This window comes from Nicotiana sylvestris, chromosome 3 (genome assembly GCF_000393655.2).
Source record: "Nicotiana sylvestris chromosome 3, ASM39365v2, whole genome shotgun sequence".
NCBI classification, from domain to species: domain Eukaryota; kingdom Viridiplantae; phylum Streptophyta; class Magnoliopsida; order Solanales; family Solanaceae; genus Nicotiana; species Nicotiana sylvestris.
Window position 1 is genome coordinate 188,764,565 of NC_091059.1, and position 24,360 is coordinate 188,788,924.

The 24,360-nt window shown below is 38.9% G+C and overlaps 2 protein-coding genes across 2 annotated transcripts; one reads left to right on the forward strand and one right to left on the reverse strand.

The window, feature by feature from the left end:
• Positions 1-1,874: 1,874 nt before the first annotated feature.
• On the reverse strand, positions 1,875-13,580 carry LOC104235688 (uncharacterized). The gene is made up of 11 exons (XM_009789497.2): positions 13,169-13,580; positions 12,281-12,405; positions 12,011-12,193; positions 11,837-11,936; positions 11,719-11,746; positions 9,902-9,944; positions 9,639-9,791; positions 5,491-7,525; positions 3,941-5,351; positions 3,285-3,368; positions 1,875-2,289 (listed from the first exon to the last, which is right to left on the reverse strand). Exons 2-11 carry the CDS (start codon positions 12,337-12,339, stop codon positions 2,225-2,227), a joined length of 4,161 nt encoding a protein of 1,386 aa, XP_009787799.1. The 5' UTR covers positions 12,340-12,405; positions 13,169-13,580; the 3' UTR covers positions 1,875-2,224.
• Positions 13,581-21,107: 7,527 nt separating this feature from the next.
• LOC138888495 (uncharacterized) lies at positions 21,108-23,762 on the forward strand. The gene is made up of 2 exons (XM_070170364.1): positions 21,108-22,459; positions 23,549-23,762. The coding sequence occupies exons 1-2, from the start codon at positions 21,108-21,110 to the stop codon at positions 23,760-23,762; spliced, it is 1,566 nt and encodes a 521-aa protein (XP_070026465.1).
• Positions 23,763-24,360: the final 598 nt, after the last annotated feature.

A 24,360-nucleotide genomic window follows, 5' to 3' on the forward strand; every position in this document is an offset into this window, starting at 1 on the left:
ATATCATGATCGAAGAAACGCTCATCTCATAATATGAGATAAAAATTAAGAGTTAACTTATGTGTCCCTTGCAAAATTGCAAGATAAGGCTATGTATAAGAGATCTAACATAGCTCAATCCTTCTTTGGATCCCGCATATAATAAGAGCTTAGTACATTGATTTTTTTTTTTTATATATGTTTAAGTTAAGTTAAAACTCTTAGTCACTAAGTTGTTGGTTCTATTAATTTTGACAATGTGTGATTTGGTTGCATGGTCGTTTTAGTTGTTTGTTTTTTTGTCTTTTATTTGTTTACCTTTGTTCATATCTGTATCTTGTCCTTTGAAGTGATCATATCCTATAGTGCCATTTGAAAGGGGTGAAATTCAAAAATAACTATATTTAAAAGTGGTAAATGAAAAATAGTCACAGTTTTAAAAGTAATTGAAATTTAGCCATTGTTTATGTAAAGATAAATATGAACGAAAATACTGTTCAAAATCTGGAAAATATTCCAGCATAATATGCTGGAAGTTCATACACACGTGCTTCAATCTCTAGTATATTATGCTGGAACTTTTCGTGTTGCAGCAAAATAGTGGCTATTTTGAATGACTTTGCAAATGCTGGCTATTTTTCAATTATCAGTCTGAAAACTGGCTAGCCCGTGCTATTTTCACATTTTTTGAAAGAGGACGTTGTTTCTCTTTTGGTAATTCACTTCTTGCCAAAATAACTTCATTATAGGAAGTGGTAAATGAAGCATCATGTATCCAAATGGCTCAACGAATCTCTCCTGTACATTTGAAATGGACTTATTTTGTTACTTCGCTATCTTATTCGAAGACTCAGGGGAGTCATTTTGAAGGGGGGAAATCTTTTATATATTTCTTTTTTTCGATTTAACTAGTTGATACTCCCTCCGTTACAATTTATGTGAACTTGTTTGACTGGACACAGAGTTTAAGAAGAAAATGAAGACTTTTGAAATTTGTGGTTCTAAACGAGTCAAAAAGAGGTCCAGAGTATTTGTGTATTTATAAAAGCTTCTCATTAAGGATAGAATTGTAACAAATTTAGAAAGGGATCATTCTTTTTGAAACGGATCAAAAAATAAATAGGTTTACATAAACTGAAACAGAAGGAGTATATCAAATCCATTAGTCCAAGTAATTGTGCGTGCCAGGTGAGCCCACCGAGGGGTAAGGGCTCAAACTCAAGACTTCTAACTAACGATGGAAAATTTTCCAATTATCTCACTGAACTGCATTTCGATGGTGCATTTGTACATTTCTAGTTCTGCACTTAGCATTAAATTGGAAGAGTTCGAATCATTCCAATACACTACATTTCAGTGGTCAATTTATACACTTCTATTTCTGTACTTGGCATAAAATTTGGCAACTTTCTGGCGTTGAGACTCTACATATTTCAAATCCAAGAGCTAAACGCAAATAAATTATTCTACACAGAAATTAACAAACCACAAAAACAATTAATCCTTACAAAGCATCCTTCGATAACTCCGTAGAGATGCTTTAGATTTAGAATCAGCTCTAATTAATTTATGCAACAAGGATTAAAGACATTCCTTCAACAATTTCTATGCAAATTTGGCAGCATGCTATACTTGGTATGAAAACAAACATAATTTTAAGAGATTCCTTCAACAATTTCTATGCAAATTTGGACAGCATGCTATACTTAATATGAAGACAAATGTTTTTTTATGTCTGTCATTGTAAAATATCCAGAGGGGGTCTAGCCGTCTAGGCAATAAATAAGTGTGCAACAAGATAACAAGGTCATCAAATCTGTCATAGTATGTATCATACAAAGGTAAAGGTAGCATAATCAAATAATTCAACCCTGGACCTTTCTAAACTGTCAATATTTGATTGAACAAAATTTAACTTCTGATATTTACCATAAATCAAGAGTAAATAACAACATAAGAAAGAATGCTATGACTACCAAAATCACATTAATATTCCGCCAGTGTCCTCTCAAGACAATATACAACATATATTCTGAGACAACTACTTGAAACAGCTAAGCACAAGAAAGGCTTCACAAGCCCTGTGAATACTAAGTACAAGTATACATCATATTTGGATGATTGTAGCTAATCTACCTCAACCTCTTGCTGCGAAATATTGTCTGAAGTTTGGTACAATCACAAGGCAATTCCAAGCATTAGTGGAACTTTATCCTTTGAAATAGTTATCTTTGGCTTCAGATAGTCACTTTGGCTTTGAGTCACTTCCCTTGCTTCTGAATGTCGATAAGGAGAAGAATGATCTTGGAGCTGTAAAATAATTAGGAAGTGACAAAAGTTAAAGAGTGGATATTCTCAAATTACGGAAGCATTAAGATTTATTTATAAATTCTAAATCAGAACTAGTGTGATCATTAAGTTAGTTATATATTCTGTGTATTATATATTTTGATAATCACCTTAGATTGGATCAGTGCTACATAAGAACTCATGGGGAAGAAAATAACCAAGTTTGATTCGCACAAGTTTATGCCCAACTTTCTGCTTATCTATGCTAACACTACACAGATGATAGAGTGCTGTGTGTTGCTAATAAAAAGAATGTCTTAAAGAGAATATTTTTGGTAGTAAGCAGAACTTTTGCAAGGTTACGACATTAGTTGAACAGGATCTGTCTATAGGCTCGTACAACTGTATTATTGAATTCTAAGCAGAATATTGCAAGGTTTAGGTTGTTGGCTAAGTTTTGCTTCTTGTGAACAGTTCGCGATGGTATAATCATTACCTTTTAGAATCCAAATTTTGCCATACTCCCATCAGAACTAGAGCTAGATAGACTCCATATAATTTAAGCTGGTGACATAAACAAGGATATCTGTTTAAAAACAGATTATTTTCCATTAAAGGAGCAAACCCCAACAAAATGTGTCTGACAAGACCAAAAAGAAGCGTCAAAACCAACTCTGTCAGATGAAGCTAGTAAGGAGTGCTCTTTGACCAACCCAAACAAAACAAAGCTTGATTTTTCCTCCATGTTTAATCTCTTAATGTAAGTCCATGTTCAACCTCCTAATGTAAGTCAGGATTGTGACTTAAATGCATAAATTGAAAATGACCTTTATGGTTACAATTTAATGGAGCTAAGTTGCAAATAGGCCAAGGCCAAATACAAGAGGCTTTCTAAACTTCTTATATTTAGTTTTTCTCCTTCAGCCGAGATGACTTCTTCACATAATGACATTTTACTATGCACAAGACACAAGCAATAAGACAGGAAGGACAAACTTCTTATACTAGCTGGTCACCTTTTATTGAGCTCCCTGATAAATGATCCTCCCGCAATTTGAAGTTAGCTGGAGGTGCCGGGATTGAACTGCGCAAGGATTGACCTGCCAGAAGAAAAGATCATTGGTTAGTGACTTGAAGAAGCTCTATACTGAAGTTGAAAGACTGAAGAATAACTAACAAAAAAAAGATCGAATCAAAAGCAAAGTGAACAAGCAAGAGCACCAGCTGAGCAATTCCCAAACAATCTCAATTCCAGTTATCCTAGTTTAAGGTATGAACTAAACTTCAAACCCCATTGCTAAGTTCCTTTAATATGCTTCATTCTCTACACAAAGACCATTTGCAAAACTACCACCAATAACAGATAAAGCTAGAATTGAGGGTCGCCTTTGCTTCCTGACATTTCCTATTATTTTTCTATTATGTAAAAGAATTTTGATATCCTCCCTGGATCTTCACTTAATAAACAAGAAAGTAGCACAATGATCTGTACTACAGTCAGGTGCTGGCAGTTAACTTTTTCGGGTATTAATGTACCCACAAAAAGAGAAATAAGAACTGTTAAACTCAAGAAACAGAATCAAGCATCAGAAGCTATTCTTGAGGCAACAATAAATATCCACCATACAGAAACTAGATGTTTTGTTTTAGGGAGTGAAGCATATTATTTCACCTTGTTCACTGAAAAACTCGTTCTCATAAAAGCTATCATCAGATGGATGCTCCTGTGAAAAGCCCATTCTTGACTTTCTCAGATCCTCTGAAGATCGATTAGAAGGGTCACGTCCATCTTCTGTATCATCATCTCCTTCAGAAGTGGTAGCAGAAATCCAGTCAACTAAACTATCTGTGCCACGATTTTTCCTCCCAAATTTCAAAAACCGTTTAAATCCTCTGGCTGTATCCTTGCGTGATTGATTTTGAGAAGAATTTGCCACGAGCATAGGTTTCTGAGCCATTCCCCATTTCTTCCTCATTCTAGCTGCATCACTATCTGTTTGACTTAGAGAATGTGAATTCCAGGACGCAGGACTTCCCACAGGAGAGTCCACGGATGCATCAACATCAGACATCTCATGAGGATACGAAAATGGGTGATGAGCATGTGTATTCCATGAGACAGGACTTTCTACCGGTGAATCTTGTACAAGTCCACCAGATAACAACTTGGAAGTCACAACAGAAGGCAATACAGCTTCTGAAGCAGAGTTCACTTGAGAAAATAATCTCAGAACACCATCGTTTTCTGATCCGGAGTTTTCCAATTTCTCTGAATCATGGCTCAGTCTTGGTTCCCCGTTGTCAAAGTTTTCCTGAATACCAGCTGTCATGTTCTCAAATTCTTCCTCTTCTTCATCCTGGCCCCTGCCTTCTGAGTTTTCCGGCTCAAATACCATATCATCGTACTCGTCATCGTCATCCACAATCTTAGATGCAGCAGAAGGCCTTATCTTAGTCAGGCCACCTCTAGAGCTGAAGTCAGAATTCTTGCCCTTCTTTAGTAAAGTCTTTGAACCTGAACTCTTTGGAAATTTTTCAATGATACCCCGCTCCATCTCATCTTTGTCATATTTGAGAGGTGTCAGAACAACACCCTCAGAATCGAAAGCAGATGTCTCCCTAAATTCCACCATATTGGCAGTGCTTTTTCTCAAGGATTGTGATCTTCGTGATTTGTCCTCCCTGACAAGGGGTATCTCTTCAGTTGTGCTTTTGCTACGGGTGTAGTTTCTAGATTGTGAACGAGTTGTCTTACCAGCTGTGGAAGAAGGCTTGGTGTTCTCCTTTCTCATATCAGAGAAGTTTGGGACAGACTGCGCCAGAGGATTTTCAGATTGAATTCTTCGCCTACCTGATGTATTACTAGAAGCTTTCCCAGAAGACCTCGGAACAGGTGCTACTGTGGTGCGAGGTGTTGATGAAGACAAACTTTTGACAGGTAAAGGCTTCTTACTCCGATTGTTCTTACGAACATCATCCCCGAAAGATGTTTCGTCGAAAGACCTGTCTTCACCGTATTTTTTCTGCTTTGATAATTCAGACATATCTTCTTCGTCATCACTTTGCTCAAAAACTAACTGTTGCTGCCAAAACAAATTGTTTCAGGGTCAGTTACATGTAATGCAAGAGAACCAAACCAACAGACAGAACAAGAAAAAGAAATGGCAACGTTATGTATGACTATATAGCTGCATCTATTACAGAATAGAAAAAGAACTATACCTGCTCTCTTCTCAGAATAGACCTCGAATTAAATGATCTGAATCTCTCAGCACGCCGACGAGAACTAGAAACCATACTGTCTTTATCAGCAGATCCAGCAAACCTGGCCTTCATCTCAGCTCTACTCCTCTCAAGGCTATCCTCCATAGCCTTCTGTTTGGCTTCCTTCTCTGCTCTCTTAGAATTCCATTCTTCCCGGAGTTTGGTATCCCTTTTCTGCATATAGCTCTCATAGAATTTCCCTCGAGAACCATCCGAAAAACTTAGTTCAGAGAAACTCCTATTTAAAACATCATTGGAACTTGAGGCAGGTTCATTGGACGTGTAATTGTCAGAAATTCCAACATTAGAATTATCTATCACAGATTTCCTGTAGGATGAACTAGCAACTGGACGGCTTTGCATGTCACCTGGCCTGCTTCTCTTGGTAGAATTAGATTTATCTCCAGGAGCACGTAATTTGTGCTCAGCGAAAAGCTTTTCTAGCTCATTAGCTTTCAATTTCAACTCATCATTCATTTCCTGGTTTGCTTTGGGCTGCCGTACCCTCTGAACTTGCTCAATAGGAGGTGTCAAAAATGAGTCAAGCCCCTCAGGCTCCAAAACCATTTTACTTGACAGCGGTGTTTTGCTAGTTCCAGTCATGATCTCGTCCATCCTATCTTGAGTCTTCTTGACCAATTCAGTAGGACCACCTTGCTTCTTAAATTTCATTGACATATGTCCAAGCTCTTTGACCTTTGATTGAGAAGCACTAGCTAATTTCTCAGATGGGGGTAACTTATTTTTTTCAACTTCCTCAGATTCAGGAAGTGATGGCCGTCTTGACCGCAGATATGGTGTATTACCTTCAAGGACTTGAGCAGCGGTAGTTTCTGTAACTGTTGAGCTTGAACCACTAACCAACTGGGCAGAGGCCACCGTGGTCCTTTGAGGAGCTTTATCGCGCTTAGAAACCAAATGATCAGTTGATACAGTATCCTCCTTCTGATGCCAAATCTCAGCCTGCGCAGCTCCTAGTAGACCACTCTGATCCTTCAGGCCAATAACCTGATGACTAGTTTGTCCTTTGCTCAGCCCAAACTCCTTACCGCCTTGAGAAACTTTGAAGTTTGCGTTACTAGTCAAACCAACCTCAGCAAATGGCCCTCCGGAATCCAGTTGATTTTTCCCACTCTTATCCTCAGCCCCGCTGATATGTGAGCTTGACCTGATCTTCCCACGGCCCTGATCACTATCAAAGATGCTCGAATTTGAGTTTGATATGATCTTGGCAGAATCTTGAATACTCCTAGAAGAATCAGTCAAAAGCTTTGCCCCATCAGCTTCCTCCTTCCCATTTGTATATGGAACCTGCAGATTAGCATTAGTCTCAAGACTTGCTGCATCAGTCAAACTCGACAACTTCTGCTCATTGGACTTAGACTGAGAAACAGAGGCAGAAGATGGGGTGCATAGAGGACTCTCTATATCCTTCCTGTCACCACCCAAATCAATGCTCATGTCACTGGCGCCGCTCCATCTTCTCAACACAGGCGGGGCTGACACATCAGATGACAACCTACGAAGCTCTGGGGCTTTTGCCACAGCAGCTTTCCCACTTCCCCCAGAATTCTCCTTTTGCTTGTTCTCGAATAAATTGATTCGTTCCTGCACGCTTAACCTCCTTTTCAGTTGAGGACCTTGAGGTTGATCCGAGGATTTCTCTTCCTCTTTCTCGTCCTCCTTTCCTTTTTCAGCAGTGGAATTTTTTTCGTTGCTGTTCTCGAATGGTTCCACGCTGGACTCTCTGCTGTTACATTGAGAAGTGGAGGCAACGAAAGGAGGTTTTGGTTGCTGACACGTTGAGGACTTCTGGGGGCCGGCAGAGTGGGATCCAGAAAGTCGTTGGTCTGGAGTAGTGGGGTCCTCGTCGATAGACATGTCGGATCCATAAGAGCAACGTACGGCTCCGTCATCTCTTTCAGACACCTTTCGTGACTCGATCAATTCTGGTCGCCTCTCCCTTAATGTTAAAAATTTGTTGCAGGCTTCGCTGGAAAAAAAAAATAGAAACAATAGTCGTCAACGCAAATCTACTTTTTTAATCAGTGCAAAAATTATTTTGCAATCACCAGAAATATAATACGGATAAAAAATATAGACGCCCCTACAAACAAATATAGGTGGAATTTAATTAGCTAAATCAATTGATATCTTAATTTAATTGTGAGAAAAATATTATATATAAGTCAAAACATTTTATGATTCTTAATTGACGTTTGTAAATATAAAAAAACTAAGCTACAATTTGCAAGCAATAATCTCTTCTTTTTTTAAAACAAGCACAGCATATTTCTAATAACCACGGTGTGATCTCATAAAACAGTATTAAATAAAGCAGATATAGCAGGCTTGATTAAAAAGAAGCTATTTGTTTCAATTCCCCCTCATCAAACAAGATATAATTTCTTCAATTTTAGTTCCATTTAATTTTCATTCATTTATTTCCTATCAATTTGCCAAATAGACAGGAAAGTTGCATTGAATCACTCTCTTATTCTCCAATTATTTAAGTGACCAGGAAGAAAACAACATAAAAGTTTTCTTTCCTCTCTCCACTATCTTTTCCTGACACCATTCCTAGAATTGGTCAAACAGAAGGAATGTACTAGTACTTCATAGGCTGCCTATTGATAAACTAAATACTCAGGAATAAAAACTAAATGAGTATAGCCTCTCACTAGTTTAACTAGTGCAATCAGTTGTTTCAACCAAAGGGCGTTGACGCAAAAGTGATACATAAAGTAGCTCAAGAAGATTTCAGTTCTTTAGATCTCAGCAGTCAACTCTTGATTGAATATATCCCGCTGACACGAACTGCAGAGCAAGAAAGATTATCCTATTGCTACCACCAAACTTTTTTGTGCAAGTAAAGAAAGGACCTGGAGTTCATGGTTAAATTCAACTGTGCAGTGGATGTCCTTATAGACACGTCAGAATCACTTCCAATTTTACGTGGGGAAAACTGCAGGAACAAAGAGAAAATCGGATACACCTTCTGCATTCCCGACATCAGAGAAAGAATCTTAATTGCGCCCTTTCATTTTAAATTCACCATACTTATGTTTTAAATCCAAAATAGGACACTAGTTTGTGGGTCATCTAAGAAGCTAAACCCACTACTCATCAAATGATTAAAGTGGTTGGTATCACCGTATCAGCATCATATTTCAAAATCAGAATGTGGCACAAATTATATTAATGTAAAAAAGTAGAATATTAAAAGCTATATGACCTTGAATAAAATTCCCCAACGCACATTTGCCAGCTAGGCCCAAAATACAGCAGATCTCCTTTTTCTTAATTTCACTTTATTTCCTCAGTCTTGTTCTAAAATTCATAATCAGATAGGTGTCTTTTATCTTTGACGTGCTGATTAAGGTCTCTCAGGTCTTGTCGGTGTGCTTTACCCTGGACCTTGGAGATAGCTCAGTTGGAGTTTCTGGAAACACGGTTTGCTTCAGTGACCCCTTCCAGCTTCTCCCAGGTTTTTACCTGCCTTTATCTAGGTGCTGAGAATCTAACTACTTCACTACCATCTGGACTAGAGAGGTATACAGTTCTCCATTTTACTAGATCAATCAATTACTCCTGTTGATCTTAGAAAATGTTACCATTCTGAAACCAAGCACGAGAACTTTTATCTACTCTTACCATGTGATAAAAGGACACAATATTGGTATCACTTTGCTATTTGTTGGGCCATCACTATAGTCAATTTTGGGCTTCAACGAGTCAAGTTTCATTTGGACTAGGTCAGGGATCCTTAAGAAAAAAAAGAAGCTTTAATGCGCCTCAGAATCAACTGCACTTGGTCAGTTATTTGCTTTCTCAGTCAGCATCACCTAACCACCAAAATTGCATCTCACAGGAATACCCTGAACTAAACATTGTTCTCCTTTCTTTGTTAACCAGCTAAATTAAACACAATGGTCAGCTGGCTGTCATTTGGCAGAAACACAGAATCCGAACAGCATTGCCCTCCTACGTGAACTACAAAAACTAGAATATTTTGATGAGCCATAATTCTTCTGCGAGCAGATACGCAGGGAGGGATGGAGGGGCTGAGAAAATCTATGAACAAAGTCAAAGCACCAGAACCTTACTTCAATCTAGGGGCACCAAACCGCTCTGCAAAAGTTTGAAGTTCAGATACTGTCTCCTGATTGAAACCAGCAGCTGCTGCACGAGAACAGGCAGTAGATAAGTCCTGCTGAACTGTAGTAAGCCTCACATCAATGGCTCGCAGTAGCTCCTTCCTGTAAATAGGTAGTAGTGAACATGAAATCAAGAGGCTTTACTGAGCAGCAACCAAAATACCAACAGTAACAAGCAATCGATGTGTGAAGAAGCAGAGTGAGGAAGTTACTTTGTCGCATCAGCTGCTATTGTAACCCCAGATCCACCACTACCTGGATAAGTAGTAAAGCAAAAAGGTTGTCAGATAAAGACCACTATAGGGCTGTAGAATCAGTGATGTTTAAACAAGATAATTCTTAATAACAGTCTTCACGTCTCATGCCCAAATTTAACAACAGCGATATATAAGATGAAACAATTAATTCGGGGGCCAGGCAGCAAAGCTTCCACATGAGGCATGAAATTTTTTCTTTCTTGATCATTTCCACATGAAAAATGGAATCAATAGAGTTGGTACAGCGACATAAAGAATAAACTTTCCTTTCAAATTTAGACTTCACGGTTTGCTACAACAAAAATAAAGAAAACAAAGACTTATCAAAACTAACATTTATTGGATTTTTAAAAAAGACGTTGATGACTACCCAAATACACCAAAAGCAGTCTATTCATTTTGTAAGTTTTATCATCTTGATCACAGGATCTAACAACATGCAATCTATTTCTAACCTTTAATTACCAGTATGATACAAGGATTATTCATTTTGTAAGCTGATCTTTACAGTTCAATTATACAATACTGTTTAGTGTCCACAGGGAACAACAAGAAATAGAAGAAAGTCCTCGTTCCCGTGGCATCTTTGGTCATCAAAGTGATCATGGATCGTGAGGCTAATCCATTTATAGACAAAGTTTGACCAAAGTAATTAAGCCCCAAACTTACGCAGCTTCTAGGTATTAAAAATCCTTGTCGTGAAGACAGTGCACGGGATGCATGATCTAACACATATGCAGCTAACATATAAGAACAGCGAAAAATGCTAAAAGTATTGGAGATAGTGAACCTCTTCTCTACCAATAGGATAATTAATGAGTTTGCCAATCCATGAGGATCAGTTTGCAGTTTGCTCAACAAAATTGGCACAGGTAGAAGGACACAGTATTCTAGTCCTCCATGGATGCAATTATATTATGGAAAATTGCACTATACCTAATAATCACTCCTAAAGGATAGATGCTTTAGGAAAATACCTAGTTTACTAAAGGAAGATACCTAGTTCAGGTATCTCAGGAGAGAATGCCCCAGCAACAACTCCTTGGGTTTTCATTCTTCTTATTGTTCAATTGAAATTTGAACTAACAAAAAGTAGGCAATAGATGACCCCTATAAGTTATGCCACCTTTTTTTGGTAAAAGTAAAAAAATTTATTCAACCAAAAATAAGTTATGCCACTTTTATTATTAATGAGGACGAATAAATAGAAGAGGACAAGGTCTCCTCATCCTTCCCTTTTTTCTTTTGAGAACAAAATCAGTTAGAGGTATAAAACACAATTATATTTGTCAGTAATTTTTCCATGTCTTCTCTATCAAACTAAAAGTAAAAGATATATTTCTTTATGAAAATTGATTTGGTAGTTTATTTAGGTTTCATGGTCTTATCTCAACATATCTCAGCAGATAAAAGACATATACACCATGCAGACACCATCATATCTCCCACGACTGACAATCCTAACCTTGGCTTATAATGTAGACCCTAGTAAGATGGAAAACCAGAATCTAGAGATAATTTCAGTATTTACATCTGCTTTCTGGTGAAAATTATGAATAGCATGATGTGATACTAAAAAGGAAACAGCAACAACCACCAAGAGAGGATCCATAGAAATTTAAGGAGATGACTAATTAGACGAGAAGGGAGGTAGCTTAGCCAGCACAGAAGATCATTTTGAGGTGACAAAGGCAGTCTTGTTCTTCTGAGGTTACAGGCATGAAGTACTTAATAAAATGGGAAAGCCAAATTTGGTTATGAGGTAATCTTACCAGTCCCATTAAACTGGTTGCTTGTTCCCTGAAATAAAGGACCAAATTCTATTATTATCTGATAATTTTAGTCATTTCTAAATGAAGGTTACAATGAGTTCATGATAGTGTTTTCCACCTGCGAATATAATTTTCGGGCTGCCTCAAGCTGAGACATTTCCGCATCTAATGTGTTGACAAGCTCCAGAACTTCTGGCGTGCTGACAAACCTCACAAACCTGCAAAGAAGAAACAAAATCAAATCATTATTCATTTTCCCATCTTTTTTCGGCGAAGCTACAAAAGCCATTACCTCTCCAGGGTTCCTTTTGTGAACCATGGTTCAGCCTTTCTGCGCCTTTCAACTTCAAGCTTGATAGACTGAACTGCCAATGCAACTTGCTCTTCTGCAATTTTTAAATGAGTCACAAAGGGCTTTACCAATCCCGATGCCAGTTTCTCTGTGTTTCCACCACGAGAAACAAACAATTCGCATCTGCCCAAGCAATTCCAACAATACAAGAAATATTAGCGAATTCGTATACCTTTTTCATACATAAACAAAAGCATATCTACCACTCACCGAGAGCGCTTTGGTGACAGCTGGAAGACCGCATAATCAAGGAGTGAATCAGATTCCATCTTTGCCCTCACCCTCACTAAATCAGCACAATGTTCCCTTTAGCTTCTTTCATATAACCTCCCCACCTTTTAAATTTCAGAAAAATATAGTCAACGATGAGCATAAGCCACTTCCAAATCTAAAGCACACAACTGTTCCACAGGTATATAATAGAAAGAAAATTAAGTCTATGTTCAGAAGCAGTAGTATTCAGCAGTTTCATAAGCATAACAAAAGAAGGAAATGAGACATGCTTTTAAAAGATAATAGTGTCAACAAGATGGACCTTTGCCCAAGAACTAGTTCATGAGGGAGACTGCCTAAGATCATATAAGGAGATAACAGCTCAATCCCTTAACCAGTGCGGGACAATCTAACACCCTCTGCATGCCCAGGCCTTAGTTAATTGGAGCGTGGAAAGCATAATATAAGGGGCCAGTATTGAGTAAACCGAGAATATGGATGGGTCTAGCAGGAAAATGGATTTTGGGCCTAACTTAATCCCAAATGTTAGCTCATGAAGCTGCGGTTTCCCAATACCACATAATAGACAACATCCCACTCCCTCAACCAATGTGGGACAATTTAATAGATAGATCTTATCTGAAAATGGGTGATAACCGAATATGCATTGCTCAAAAGCACATTTTCTTCAGATCCAGTTACAGGGAAAATATAATTTCAAATGCCAAAAAGGCAATGTACGACATTGTAAATATAGAAAGTAAAACATTGAAGTCTTCACAAGTCAAACCGAGCAAAAATGAAACAAATTATTCATTGAACACAAAAACCCTAACAATTAGGAATAGGGAGAAATGATACAGGATCATAGAAATCAAAACTCACATAAGCAATGTGAAGGCAGAGATCTTGAATTGCCGAGCTAGATCGGCGGATATCCGGTTCATATCCGAACCGACATTTTGATTTTCTTTAAGCTGAATGTCAGTTAGAAAAAAGAATTCAAAACCCTTATAATTTTTTCCCAAAGATTGTGTTTTTAAGGGTTTTCCCCAATTTCAAGGAAAACCCTACAATGCACTCTGACTAACTTCTAGCTGTCGTCAAAAGGATTTCGCTTTACTCCTTTCTCAAATGATCTTTTCTTTTTCCCTTTATTTATATTTATATTTATATGTATACACACGGTCGCACAGTTACAGAGGAAAAAATGGAGAGTGAATAGTAGATGCAGTAGAGAGAGAGAGAGAGAAGAAATAGTTTGAGTGGAGGCGTAGAGTGCAGTGCTTCGGACAAAATAAGCAATCTTTACTGTATTTTGTAATCTTTAACTAAGATGAAAGACAAAAGAGAAAAGTCTCATGCGGGTAGATGTTTTCAAATTAGCCAATGATTGGGTGACATCTGTCATTTGTCGCCCATATTTTTATTCGCAAGCTGTTTAGTGTTTTTGATTTAAGGTTTATGTTATATCCCCTTTTGGAAAGAAAATCAACACCAACAATTTTTAAATTACTCCTTTTGGCTCCTTTTTCTTTCAAAGTTTTATTGTTGTTGCATTTGGTTTCCTAATTAAAAAAGTTGGACGTATAGTTAATTATTACATTTTCTATCGCACTCTTTTTGTCTCTTTAAGATGAGAAAAATTATCCATATGGGTGAATATTAAAAAAATTGTTAATCATAAATGAACCATTTTTATTGCGATACTATGTCAAAACGAGCGATAAAACATGATAATAAAAAAGTAAATTTAATGTTAACAATTTTCAAATTAGTTATGTCATAATATGTGAGATGTATTTATGAAGAACCAAGTATATTTTTCTATGAATATATCTTTGCAATCATTTTATATTTTAAAATTAAATTTTATTTATACTGTTCTATGTAGTCTAGGTTAAATATAATATTTTATATTAAAAAAAATTGATCTTCCAAAAAAAAAATCAACTCATGCACTATGTGTGTAGGGGATAATGGACAATTTGACGGCAAACAATAAAAAAATCTAACATAGAATATTATTTCTAAAATCATAGGATATAACTTATTAATTGATGTTTCAAAATTTAAAGTTGGTTCATAGAACCATATAAAGCAACACTCAAAATTCTCATTAAAAGAAAAACAAAACCCGTCGTCGTGTATAAAATAAATTTTATAGCTGAGCATATACGTTTCTTTCCTCCCCGCGTGGAAAGAAGTAGTAAGATTTTTTTCTTCTTCTTTTTACACCAAGGGGGTCATTTTTGTTTTAATATACGTAAATACATACTTAGAATTAAGATGTCACAAACACACCCAACGGCCAACACGGACGTAGTCACTATTTTTCTTTTTTACGTAGTCATTAATTCAGGATCAAGAAATGGATGAATAACAATTAGTAGTTCAATTTTAAGACGGAAAGAAAGAGCAATGGTAGCATTTAGCAACAGGAACTGATTACGTGTCGTTGATAATAGGTGAATTTAACTATAATTAGGCTCTAAATAACCACTGTCTTGTATAGTTTGGATGATAAAAGTGATAACAAAATGCTCTTATTAGTGTTTTTCATGCTTTGCAGGTTATATATGATCACAGAAGGCTATGGAGTACTTTTGGGATCAAATATGGAAAAAAAGAGGCCGATCGAAAAATTCCGCCAAGTAAACCACGCGAAACAACTCAAGTCAGAACCGAAAGAGGATTGTCGCGGTTCCACTGCGACCACGGCAGAACCGCGGTAGAAGAGGGCTGCAGACAAAGTGAGAATCAGAGAGCATGTTTGGCCGCGGTTTGACCGCGACCGCGGCAGAACCGCAGCGGAGGCGGAGAACTTCAGGGACTAAAGTGCAAAATACGGGATTTTTAGCCCAAAACCCTATTTAAACACTAGACTCCGCCCAAGAGAGACATGTATTGTTTTAGAGAGTATTTTAGCAAGAAGGAGAGATCACCCAAAACATCTTTCTTCTTTTCTTTATTTTTCTTGCAAGTTTTATGATGAATATTGTTTTAGTTTATTTACTCATGGTTATGAGTAGCTAAATCCTTTGTCTAAGGTTTTGATGGAACCTATTGGGGGATGAACTTCTTGTTTATGTGAATACAAATTGCTAGTCTCAATCTTTATTTGTTCAACTTTGTGTATGTTGTAGTTAATTGACAGGATCCTCAATTAGCTGTGCCTATTTAGTGTGCATAACTCGGGAGAGAGTGCATATTTAGGTTATTGTTGAACAACACCACTCCCAAAGTATAAAAGGGATCTATAACTGCGGGTTTAAAGGCGGGATTAGGGATAACGAAGCCTTGAGTGCAATCTAAAGTGAACCGTGTTAATTAGAGCTAGCTAGTGTACCTCGGGATAGTGCATTGAGTATATTACTGTGATTACTCGGGAGAGATTTACGGTAAGATGAGCGTTCATGGTTGATAGAGAGCTGTTGGTCAATTTGTATGAAGCATAAACAGAAGGGATTCCATCAATAGGGGAAGTCATTACCTTAGCGTTTTCTCATTATTGTTTACAACCTTAGCATCCTTTGTTTACAGCTGTTTATTTACTTGCAATTTAGTTATTAAAGACACCATCAACTGTGATTCAAACGTTTGGGGAAATTGGTTCTCAAGAGTTTAGTGGGTTTAAAGATAGTGATTGATAGGTTAACTCTCTGTGGATTCGACTCTGGGCAGAATACTCAGGTTATATTTGCAACGTCCGCAGGGTCCTTTTTATAAGGCATAGTTGGGCGTGATCAAATTTTGGTGCCGTTGCCGGGGAGCTAACGGAATTATCAATTACCATTGATAGAAATACAAAAATTCTTAGTGTAGTCAGTTTTCTCTACATCAAGTTTTGATTGAAAATTTTGACGGTTGTTGACGTGGTTGCACAGGTGTATGCCTAGAAACTCTACGAGGACTGGAGAATTATTTGAAGGACTCTCAGACCCCGAGAAAACATTCCGGATATTGAACCGTGCCAACAAAAGACTTCAACAACCTCATCAAACACACAAACTCGAAATTGACATGGGTGACGTAGACAACGTCAACGGAAACATCAGAGATATGGCACCTCTTGTGCCTGAGGCTGCACTATATGACTGGGCACAACCCACAACTGACAATCTGGTCACTGCCATTGTTGTGCCCGTGATACAAGCTGAATCGTTCCAGATCATGAACAACATGCTGCACTTGCTGCAAAACAAGGGACTATTTTCTGGGACACCAGCCGAAGATCCTCAGCAGCACTCGAAGAACTTCCTGTCGATTTGCAAAACTCAAAGGCAACCCAACGTAACTCCGTAAGCAATCAGGCTGTTATTATTTCCATTTTCGGTGACAGGTGTGAGCACGTGATTTTTGTTTCGCGCGACAATCGCTCCAAAAGAAATAAAAATAATAACAAATGGTCCTGTTGTACAATTTTTGGATTTTTACATGGCACTTTGTTAATTATTTATGATTTTTGCCAATTTTATTTTATTAAAACAAAATACAAAAATGTATGTGTCATGCGTAATTTGAACCGTAATCCGGTCGTTAAATAGAAAATCATAAATAGGCATCTTTGTCCGTGATTTTTGTTTTGTTTGATTTTACCTGTTTTAAATATTTTAATATATGTGTGCAAATAATTGTATTAAGTGTTTATTTAATTTTTAAATTGATTTACTTAAGTTTTGTTTTAAAATAAAAAAAATAAAATAAAAGAGAGTGCAAAATTGGGTTTGGAAATCAGTTTGGGCTGATTTTTCATTTTTAATTCAGGGCCCAAACGAACAACCCAACCCAAATTACCCGGTCCAGTCCAGCTCAGCCCCTAGCCATCCAAACGACACCGTTTAATCCAGTATGATCTGAGCCGTTGATCTTTAAAAGATCAACGGCCAAGATCTCTCACCCCGAACCCACTAACAGACCCGACCCGTCTCACCCGGACCGACCCCAACCCTTTACCCTTGAAACGACGTCGTTCCCTGTTAGTCGAGGGATCCTGGCCCTTCATCATGTCTCATCCAACGGCCAGGATCCACCTATCCACTAACTATATAAACCTACAACCATACCCTGCCCCCTATCCAATACCCCAGCCTTCGTCTTCACCAGACCCTTCCCCTTCAAACCCTAGCCGCCCCCATCTCCCTTCACCAGAAACCCGGCGGCATGAACACCGGTGACCTTCACCTTAACACCCTAGGACCACCTTGACACCCTGAACATGGATCCACCAACCGTTCAGCTCGAATCCCATCCCACCTTCTCGAATCTTCATTTGAAGATTCGAGTCAAAACTCGATCTACACCGATCTGCCCTAAATTCATACCAGACACTCCCCAGACCCCTCGTGACCAAACCATGCTTGGTTTGGTCCGAATCTGACCGGGGAAGCATGAATCCCGGGTCTAATTTTTGGAACTTTAGGGTTCCTCGTCATTGGTCCGTATCTTGTTCAAGCCGAAGAGATTAAGGTCTAATGGACCTTAATCGAAGTGTTTCTCATCTGAGAAACACTTCGATTAAAGTCCGTTCAGCCTTAAGAAAGGTCTGTTCGAGTCCAAGTTAAGGCTTTTGATTTTTCGAGATTTAAGGTGAGTTTTGCTTTCTTTTCTTTATTCTGTTAGTCAATGTTTGTTTAAAAGGCTGTTCATGTTGTATTGAAATTTGTGTTTCGAATTTTATTAACTGTGTCCTGTCCACTTTGCCTAAACCTCGATGTCTTGAGTCCTTCTTCTATTTGTTCTGTTAATGTGTATGTATGTATGTGTTGTGCAATTAGCTGATTTTCAAATTTGAACTGACTAACTGATTCCTCGAGTACAATTTTGCTTAGTCAGTACAATTCGAATCATGTGTCCTATACTGTTAAATGTCTGATTTTGGTTTCGATTGTATGTGTTATAACTAGTATAGTCGAGTCGACATATGTCGTCAATTAGTTTCAGTTGTCCGAACAATAACAAATCGACTTACTTCTGCTAAGCATTTGCTTGAATCAATTAGGAACTGAGTTTGTTTACTTATAGTTGTTAATTTGAATCAGAAATGCCAAAGGAATGTTTTGTTTAGTTACAGTTCTGGATTGGAGGGCATGTGCACTTGTGCACAACATGTGCATTTGTGCACAGCCTGGTTCCTGCATAAAGGGCTTTTTGATTTAAAAATAGTTTGACAGCATATGCTGTCAGATATATTCTGCTGCCCATTACCCTGCTTTAGTTTAAGAAGTATTAAACCTCATTTAAAAGAGTAAGTCTGCCAGGGAATGTGATGGGGGGTTAATACTTAAATAGCTAAGTGGAAACTGAAAAGAGATAGCACATGGGAGGGGTGTGCTTTTGGTCTAACAGGCTGTTAAAGGGCTGATGTTAAGGCTTATAAAAGGGAAGGACTTCCATCAGTTTTAGGAGGAGGAGAAAAAGAACCAGAGATTAGGGAGAGCAAAATAGATACACATATATACATAGAAAAGATAAGAGAGAGAGGACATACATATTAACACACACAGACAGACAGAGAGAACTGGGGAGGGAACTGAGAGGAAACATCTTTGAGAGTTGAGTTCAGAAAATAAAAAACAGAAAACTGGAAAAGATTTCTTTTGATAACTTCAGTATAATTTCAAAACTGAAGATTGACATTAGATTTTGAAAAGAAAGGAGATAGGGAGAGGGATATCACAAAAAATCAGAAACTGCTTTCTTCCTACTATTTGTTCGATTCTTAGTTTGTTCAAACTGTCCAAATCAGTACTGTCTTCTTTCAAGTATCGGCTAAGTCTATTGTTTGGATTTGTATTGTTTGTTTCTCCTAGAATTGGATTGCCTGGATCTCTGATTCCATACTACTGGGAGTTTGCTTCATTCTGCCATTCCTCCATTGGCTTTAGTGGCCTCTTGTACTGGGATTTTGTTCTATTGGTACCTGCTGTTACTGCTGCTGTTTGGTATTGCTTCTATTGCTCTACTGACCCCTTGCTTCTTCTGTTGTATCCAATATACAGGTACATACTAAGACTTGCATCTGATGAAACAATGAAAGCATGAAATCAAAGATATGCAGGAGTTTAATCATTCGCTTGCTGCAATTACAGTTTTTTTATGAATACTATTAGATTTATGTAATTTGTTTAGTTTGTGATTCAACAAAAGAAGCACATTAGGTAGCCTTGTACTTAATCGCAACTTAGTTCACCCTAAATTGTGGTTTCGTTTGCTTAATGGATTGTCTGATAAGGCATGTATGAGTGTTTTGGCACACAGATAATTAGGTAACCTTTCAACTAATATTCTGTATGTATAGAATAGAATGCCCTTAATCTTGCCAGATATGATGTTAGATTTTATTGAATCTTTGTAGGTAGTTCACATGATCTGTTCAAACTCTATTAGCAATAGTTTTCGATAGGATAATTCTATTGACTTGGTTTAAATAAGCGGGTTTCAAACTCGGATCTGAAGAACATTTATCATAAGCTTTTAACATTTATCATAAGCTTTTATCGAGATGTGTTTAACAATTACGGGTGCGTTGATTGCGACGTAGTTCGAAATACATTTTCACGACGTTGCAACTCTATAAAAATAAATGATAATAATAAAAGCGGTTTAAACTTAATAAAAGCACATAAGTCATAACATGTATTTAAATAAGATATTTAGCCATTATAACAATTTAAGCGACCGTGCTAGAACCACGGGATTCGAGGGTGCCTAACACCTTCCCTCGGGTCAACAGAATTCCTTACTTAGAATTTCTGGTTCGCAGACTTCATTTGGAAAAGTCGAAAATTTCCTCGATTTGGGATTCAAGATAAACCGGTGACTTGGGACACCAAAAACCAAACCTTTCCCAAGTGGCGACTCTGAATTAAATAAATAATCCCATTTCGAATATTGTCACTTAAATTGGAAAAACTCCCCTCGCGCATTTAACCCTTCGGGGGCGGGCGCGCAAAAAGGAGGTGTGACAACAGGAGCTGCTCAGGTTTGGCTAAACTCACTCCCCATAAACTCTATATAAACTTGAGATGAGTTAGTCAAGCAATTTCACATCAAGTTCCACCCGCCCAACAAAACAGCTCAACAAATTGATAAGATCGTGAGCTTTAAACAGAAACCAGTGGAGACACTGCATGAGATCGATTTAAAAGAATGTTGGTTATATGTCCGCATCATGGTATTCCAGATCAGATGTTGGGACAACGGTTTTACATGAAACAGTTAGATAGCATGAAGAACACTGCAGATACCTCAGCTGGTGGGGCATTTTTGAGCAAAACTTGGAGAGAAGGTCAGAGTCTGCTTGACAAAATAACTCAGAATTAGGGGTGGACGACGAGGAATGCACCTATCACTCCAGTGGTACACTCTGTGCCTTTTGACCCATCAAATTCCATGGCTGAAAATGTGGCGACCCTTTTGACACAGATGAGCATACTCACCAAAAGGTGGAGGAATCAGGGCAGAAACAGCAAGTGCACATTGTAGATACTACCAATGGGGGCTTGTGCACATCTTGCATTAGTCAGCCAGTTGGTAATCCTTGGAATGCAGAACATGATCATCATCATCAGTACCCTAAAGACATGAACTATGTGTCAAACTATGGAGGCCAAAGACAGGGCAATCAGAACTGGGGTCAGCAAACTCAGCAGCCATACAGACCACCTCAGCCACAGTACAACGCTGGAAACATGGGAGGTATGAGACCTCCATGGCACCTTATCCAAGGCCACAGGGGTATAACAATCAGCAGCAAGGGTATCCCCCACCTCAGCAACAGCATGGTAGAAGGCAAGAAGATGGGTTCACGAGACTTGAAGCAATGATGCAGCAGGTTATTGGGTCCAATGCAAAAATAAATGAAAGAGTAGATGCACATGACGCAGCAATCAAAAATATTGAAGTGCAATTGGGCCAAATTTCAATGTCTCTGAACAATCGTCCTCAGGGGACATTACCTGCAGACACCCAGCTTAATCCAAAAGATCAGGGCCCAAAGCAGTTGATGGCGGTGAGTCTCCGTAATGGTAGGGATCTAGATGTAGAACAAGAGAGAGCTCGAGAAAATATACAGGTTGAGACATTCATTCCAGTGCCCATTGAGCTGGATGAGTCTACGATACTGACAGAAGTGGCAGTCCAGCCTGCTCAGGAAGAAAAGAACATTCAGCAGGAGACCGATAAAGTAGCTGAGCCAGTTGAAGAGCCAGTAGTTGAAATAGAATCTGATAAAGAGAAGTCCCAAGTGATTGGGAAGAAGAGACCTCCTGCACCCTTTCCACAGAGGCTGGCTAAGCATCAAAAAGAGGAGCAGCATAAAAATTTCTTTGAAATACTCAAACAAATCCATGTAAATATTCTACTGATTGAAGCTTTAAAGGAGATGCCTAGGTACGCAAAAATGATGAAGGACTTGATGTCCCGGAAATTTGATTTTCAAGACTTGGCTACGATTATACTTACTCAGACCTGTAGTGCAGTGGTGACGAGACCTATTGCTGAAAAGCTGTCTGATCCAGGTAGCTTTACAATTCCATGCACTATTGGGAATTTCGCCTTTGCTAAGGCACTCTGTGATTTAGGGGCCAACATTAATCTTATGCCCCTGGCTATCTATAAGAGGTTGGGCATTGGGAGAGCTAGACTCACCTCCATGTTGCTGCAACTGGCCGACAGGATTGTGAAGCGTCCATTCGGTATCCTTGATGATGTGCTTATTTATGTGGGGAAATTTGTGTTCCCTGCAGATTTTGTGATCTTGGATTGCAAAGTGGATGAAGAGATTCCTATAATCTTAGGAAGACCATTCTTGTCCACGGGGAGAGCTCCGATTGACTATGAGACTAGGGAGCTCAAAATGAGACTCAATGATGAGGAAATAACGTTCAATGTGCAGAAGTCTATGAGGCGACCAAGCGAGTTCGCCAATTGCTCTCTTATTTATGCCATGGATGTAATTGTAGAGTCTGATGATGAGGTGTTGACAATTGAGGAACCCTTTTCTGCATGTTTGATGAACTTGGATGAAGTGAATGGTGAGGATTTGGCGAAATGGGTGTTGGCATTGGAAGGTAAAGGGTTCTGGGAGAGAAATCTAGAGTTTGAGCCCTTGCACTTAGAAAAGAGAGAAACTCCTCCAGCTAAGCCATCCATTGAAGAACCACCAAAGCTGGAGTTAAAGCCATTGCCAGCCCACCTCAGGTATGAATTTCTGGGACCTGACTCCACATTACCTATTATTATCTCATCTAGTTTGTTAGATGTGCAGATTCAAAAACTTTTACAGGTACTAAAGGAGTGCAAAACTGCCATAGGGTGGACCATGGCAGACATCAGAAGGATCAACCCCGCCTACTGCATGTACAAGATTCTGCTGGAAGAGGGGCACAAACCTTCCAGGGAACATCAGAGGAGGCTAAACCCCAACATGAAGGAAGTGGTGAAGAAAGAGGTGATAAAGTGGTTGGATGCGGAAATTATTTTCCCAATCTCTGACAGCAGCTGGGTGAGCCCAGTGCAATGTGTTCCTAAAAAGGGTGGCATGACGATTGTGACAAATGACAACAATGAATTGATCTTAACAAGAACCGTCACAGGCTGGAGAATATGTATGGACTATCGAAAGTTGAATCTAGCCACCCGGAAAGACCACTTCCCACTTCCCTTCATTGATCAGATGTTGGACAGATTGGTAGGGAGGTCACACTTTTGTTTTCTGGATGGGTACTCAGGGTACAATCAGATCTCCATTGCACCGGAAGACAGAGAGAAGACCTCCTTCACATGCCCGTATGGCATTTATGCCTTTAGACGGATGCCCTTTGGCCTATGCAACACACCTGCCACATTCCAACGGTGCATGATGGCCATATTCACTGACATGGTTGAGGACATAATGGAGGTGTTCATGGATGACTTCTCAGTGGTGGGGAATTCATTTGATGAGTGCCTGATAAATCTGACGCGTATGCTGAAATGGTGCATCGAGACTAACTTGGTTCTAAACTAGGAGAAGTGCCATTTCATGGTACAAGAAGGCATAGTCTTGGGGCACCGGGTGTCAAGCAAGGTAATAGAGGTAGATCGCACGAAAGTTGATGTAATAGCAAAGCTGCCTCCACCAACTTCAGTCAAAACCATCAGAAGCTTCCTTGGACATGCCGGTTTTTACCGGAGGTTCATAAAAGACTTCTCCAAAATCGCCAACCCCCTCTGTAAGTTGTTAGAAAAAGATCACCCGTTTTTGTTTTTTGATGATTGCAGGGTAGCATTTGAGGAGTTGAAAAAGAGACTGGTCACAACACTCATCATTGTTGCCCCCAACTGGGAGAAACCGTTCGAACTAATGTGTGATGCCACTGACTATGCAGTGGGAGCAGTGTTGGGCCAGCGGAAAGACAAACTGATGCACCCAATCTACTATGCTAGTAGAACGCTAAGTGGAGCCCAGTTGAACTACATTGTAACTGAAAAGTAGATGTTGGTTGTAGTGTTCGCGTTTGACAAGTTCCGATCCTACCTGATAGGGTCCAATGTAATTGTATATACTGACCATGCAGCTCTCAGGTACTTAATAGAAAATAAAGAATCTAAGCCACGCCTGATTCGTTGGGTGTTGCTATTGCAAGAGTTCGATCTTGAGATTCGTGACCGTAAGGGCAGTGAGAATCAAGTCGCTGATCATCTATCACGACTTGAGGGAGCTGAAAATGTAGTTGAGGTTGAGGAAATACTGGAAACTTTTCCAGACGAGCAACTGCTCGCCACCACTCATCAGGAAGCTCCATGGTATGCAGACTTTGCTAATTACCTGGCCAGTGGTATAGTTCCTCACGACCTTTCATCGGTCCAAAGGAAAAGATTTTTTCGTGAAAGCCTCCAGTATTACTGGGATGAACCTTATCTGTTTAGAATATGCCTTGATAATATGATCCGGAGATGCGTCCCCGAGATAGAGCAATTTTCTATTTTGCAGGCTTGTCACGCATCGACGTATGGTGGACACTTTGGAGGGGTTAGGATAGCGGCAAAGGTGCTAGAGGTTGGATTCTTCTGGTCGATAGTGTTTAAAGATG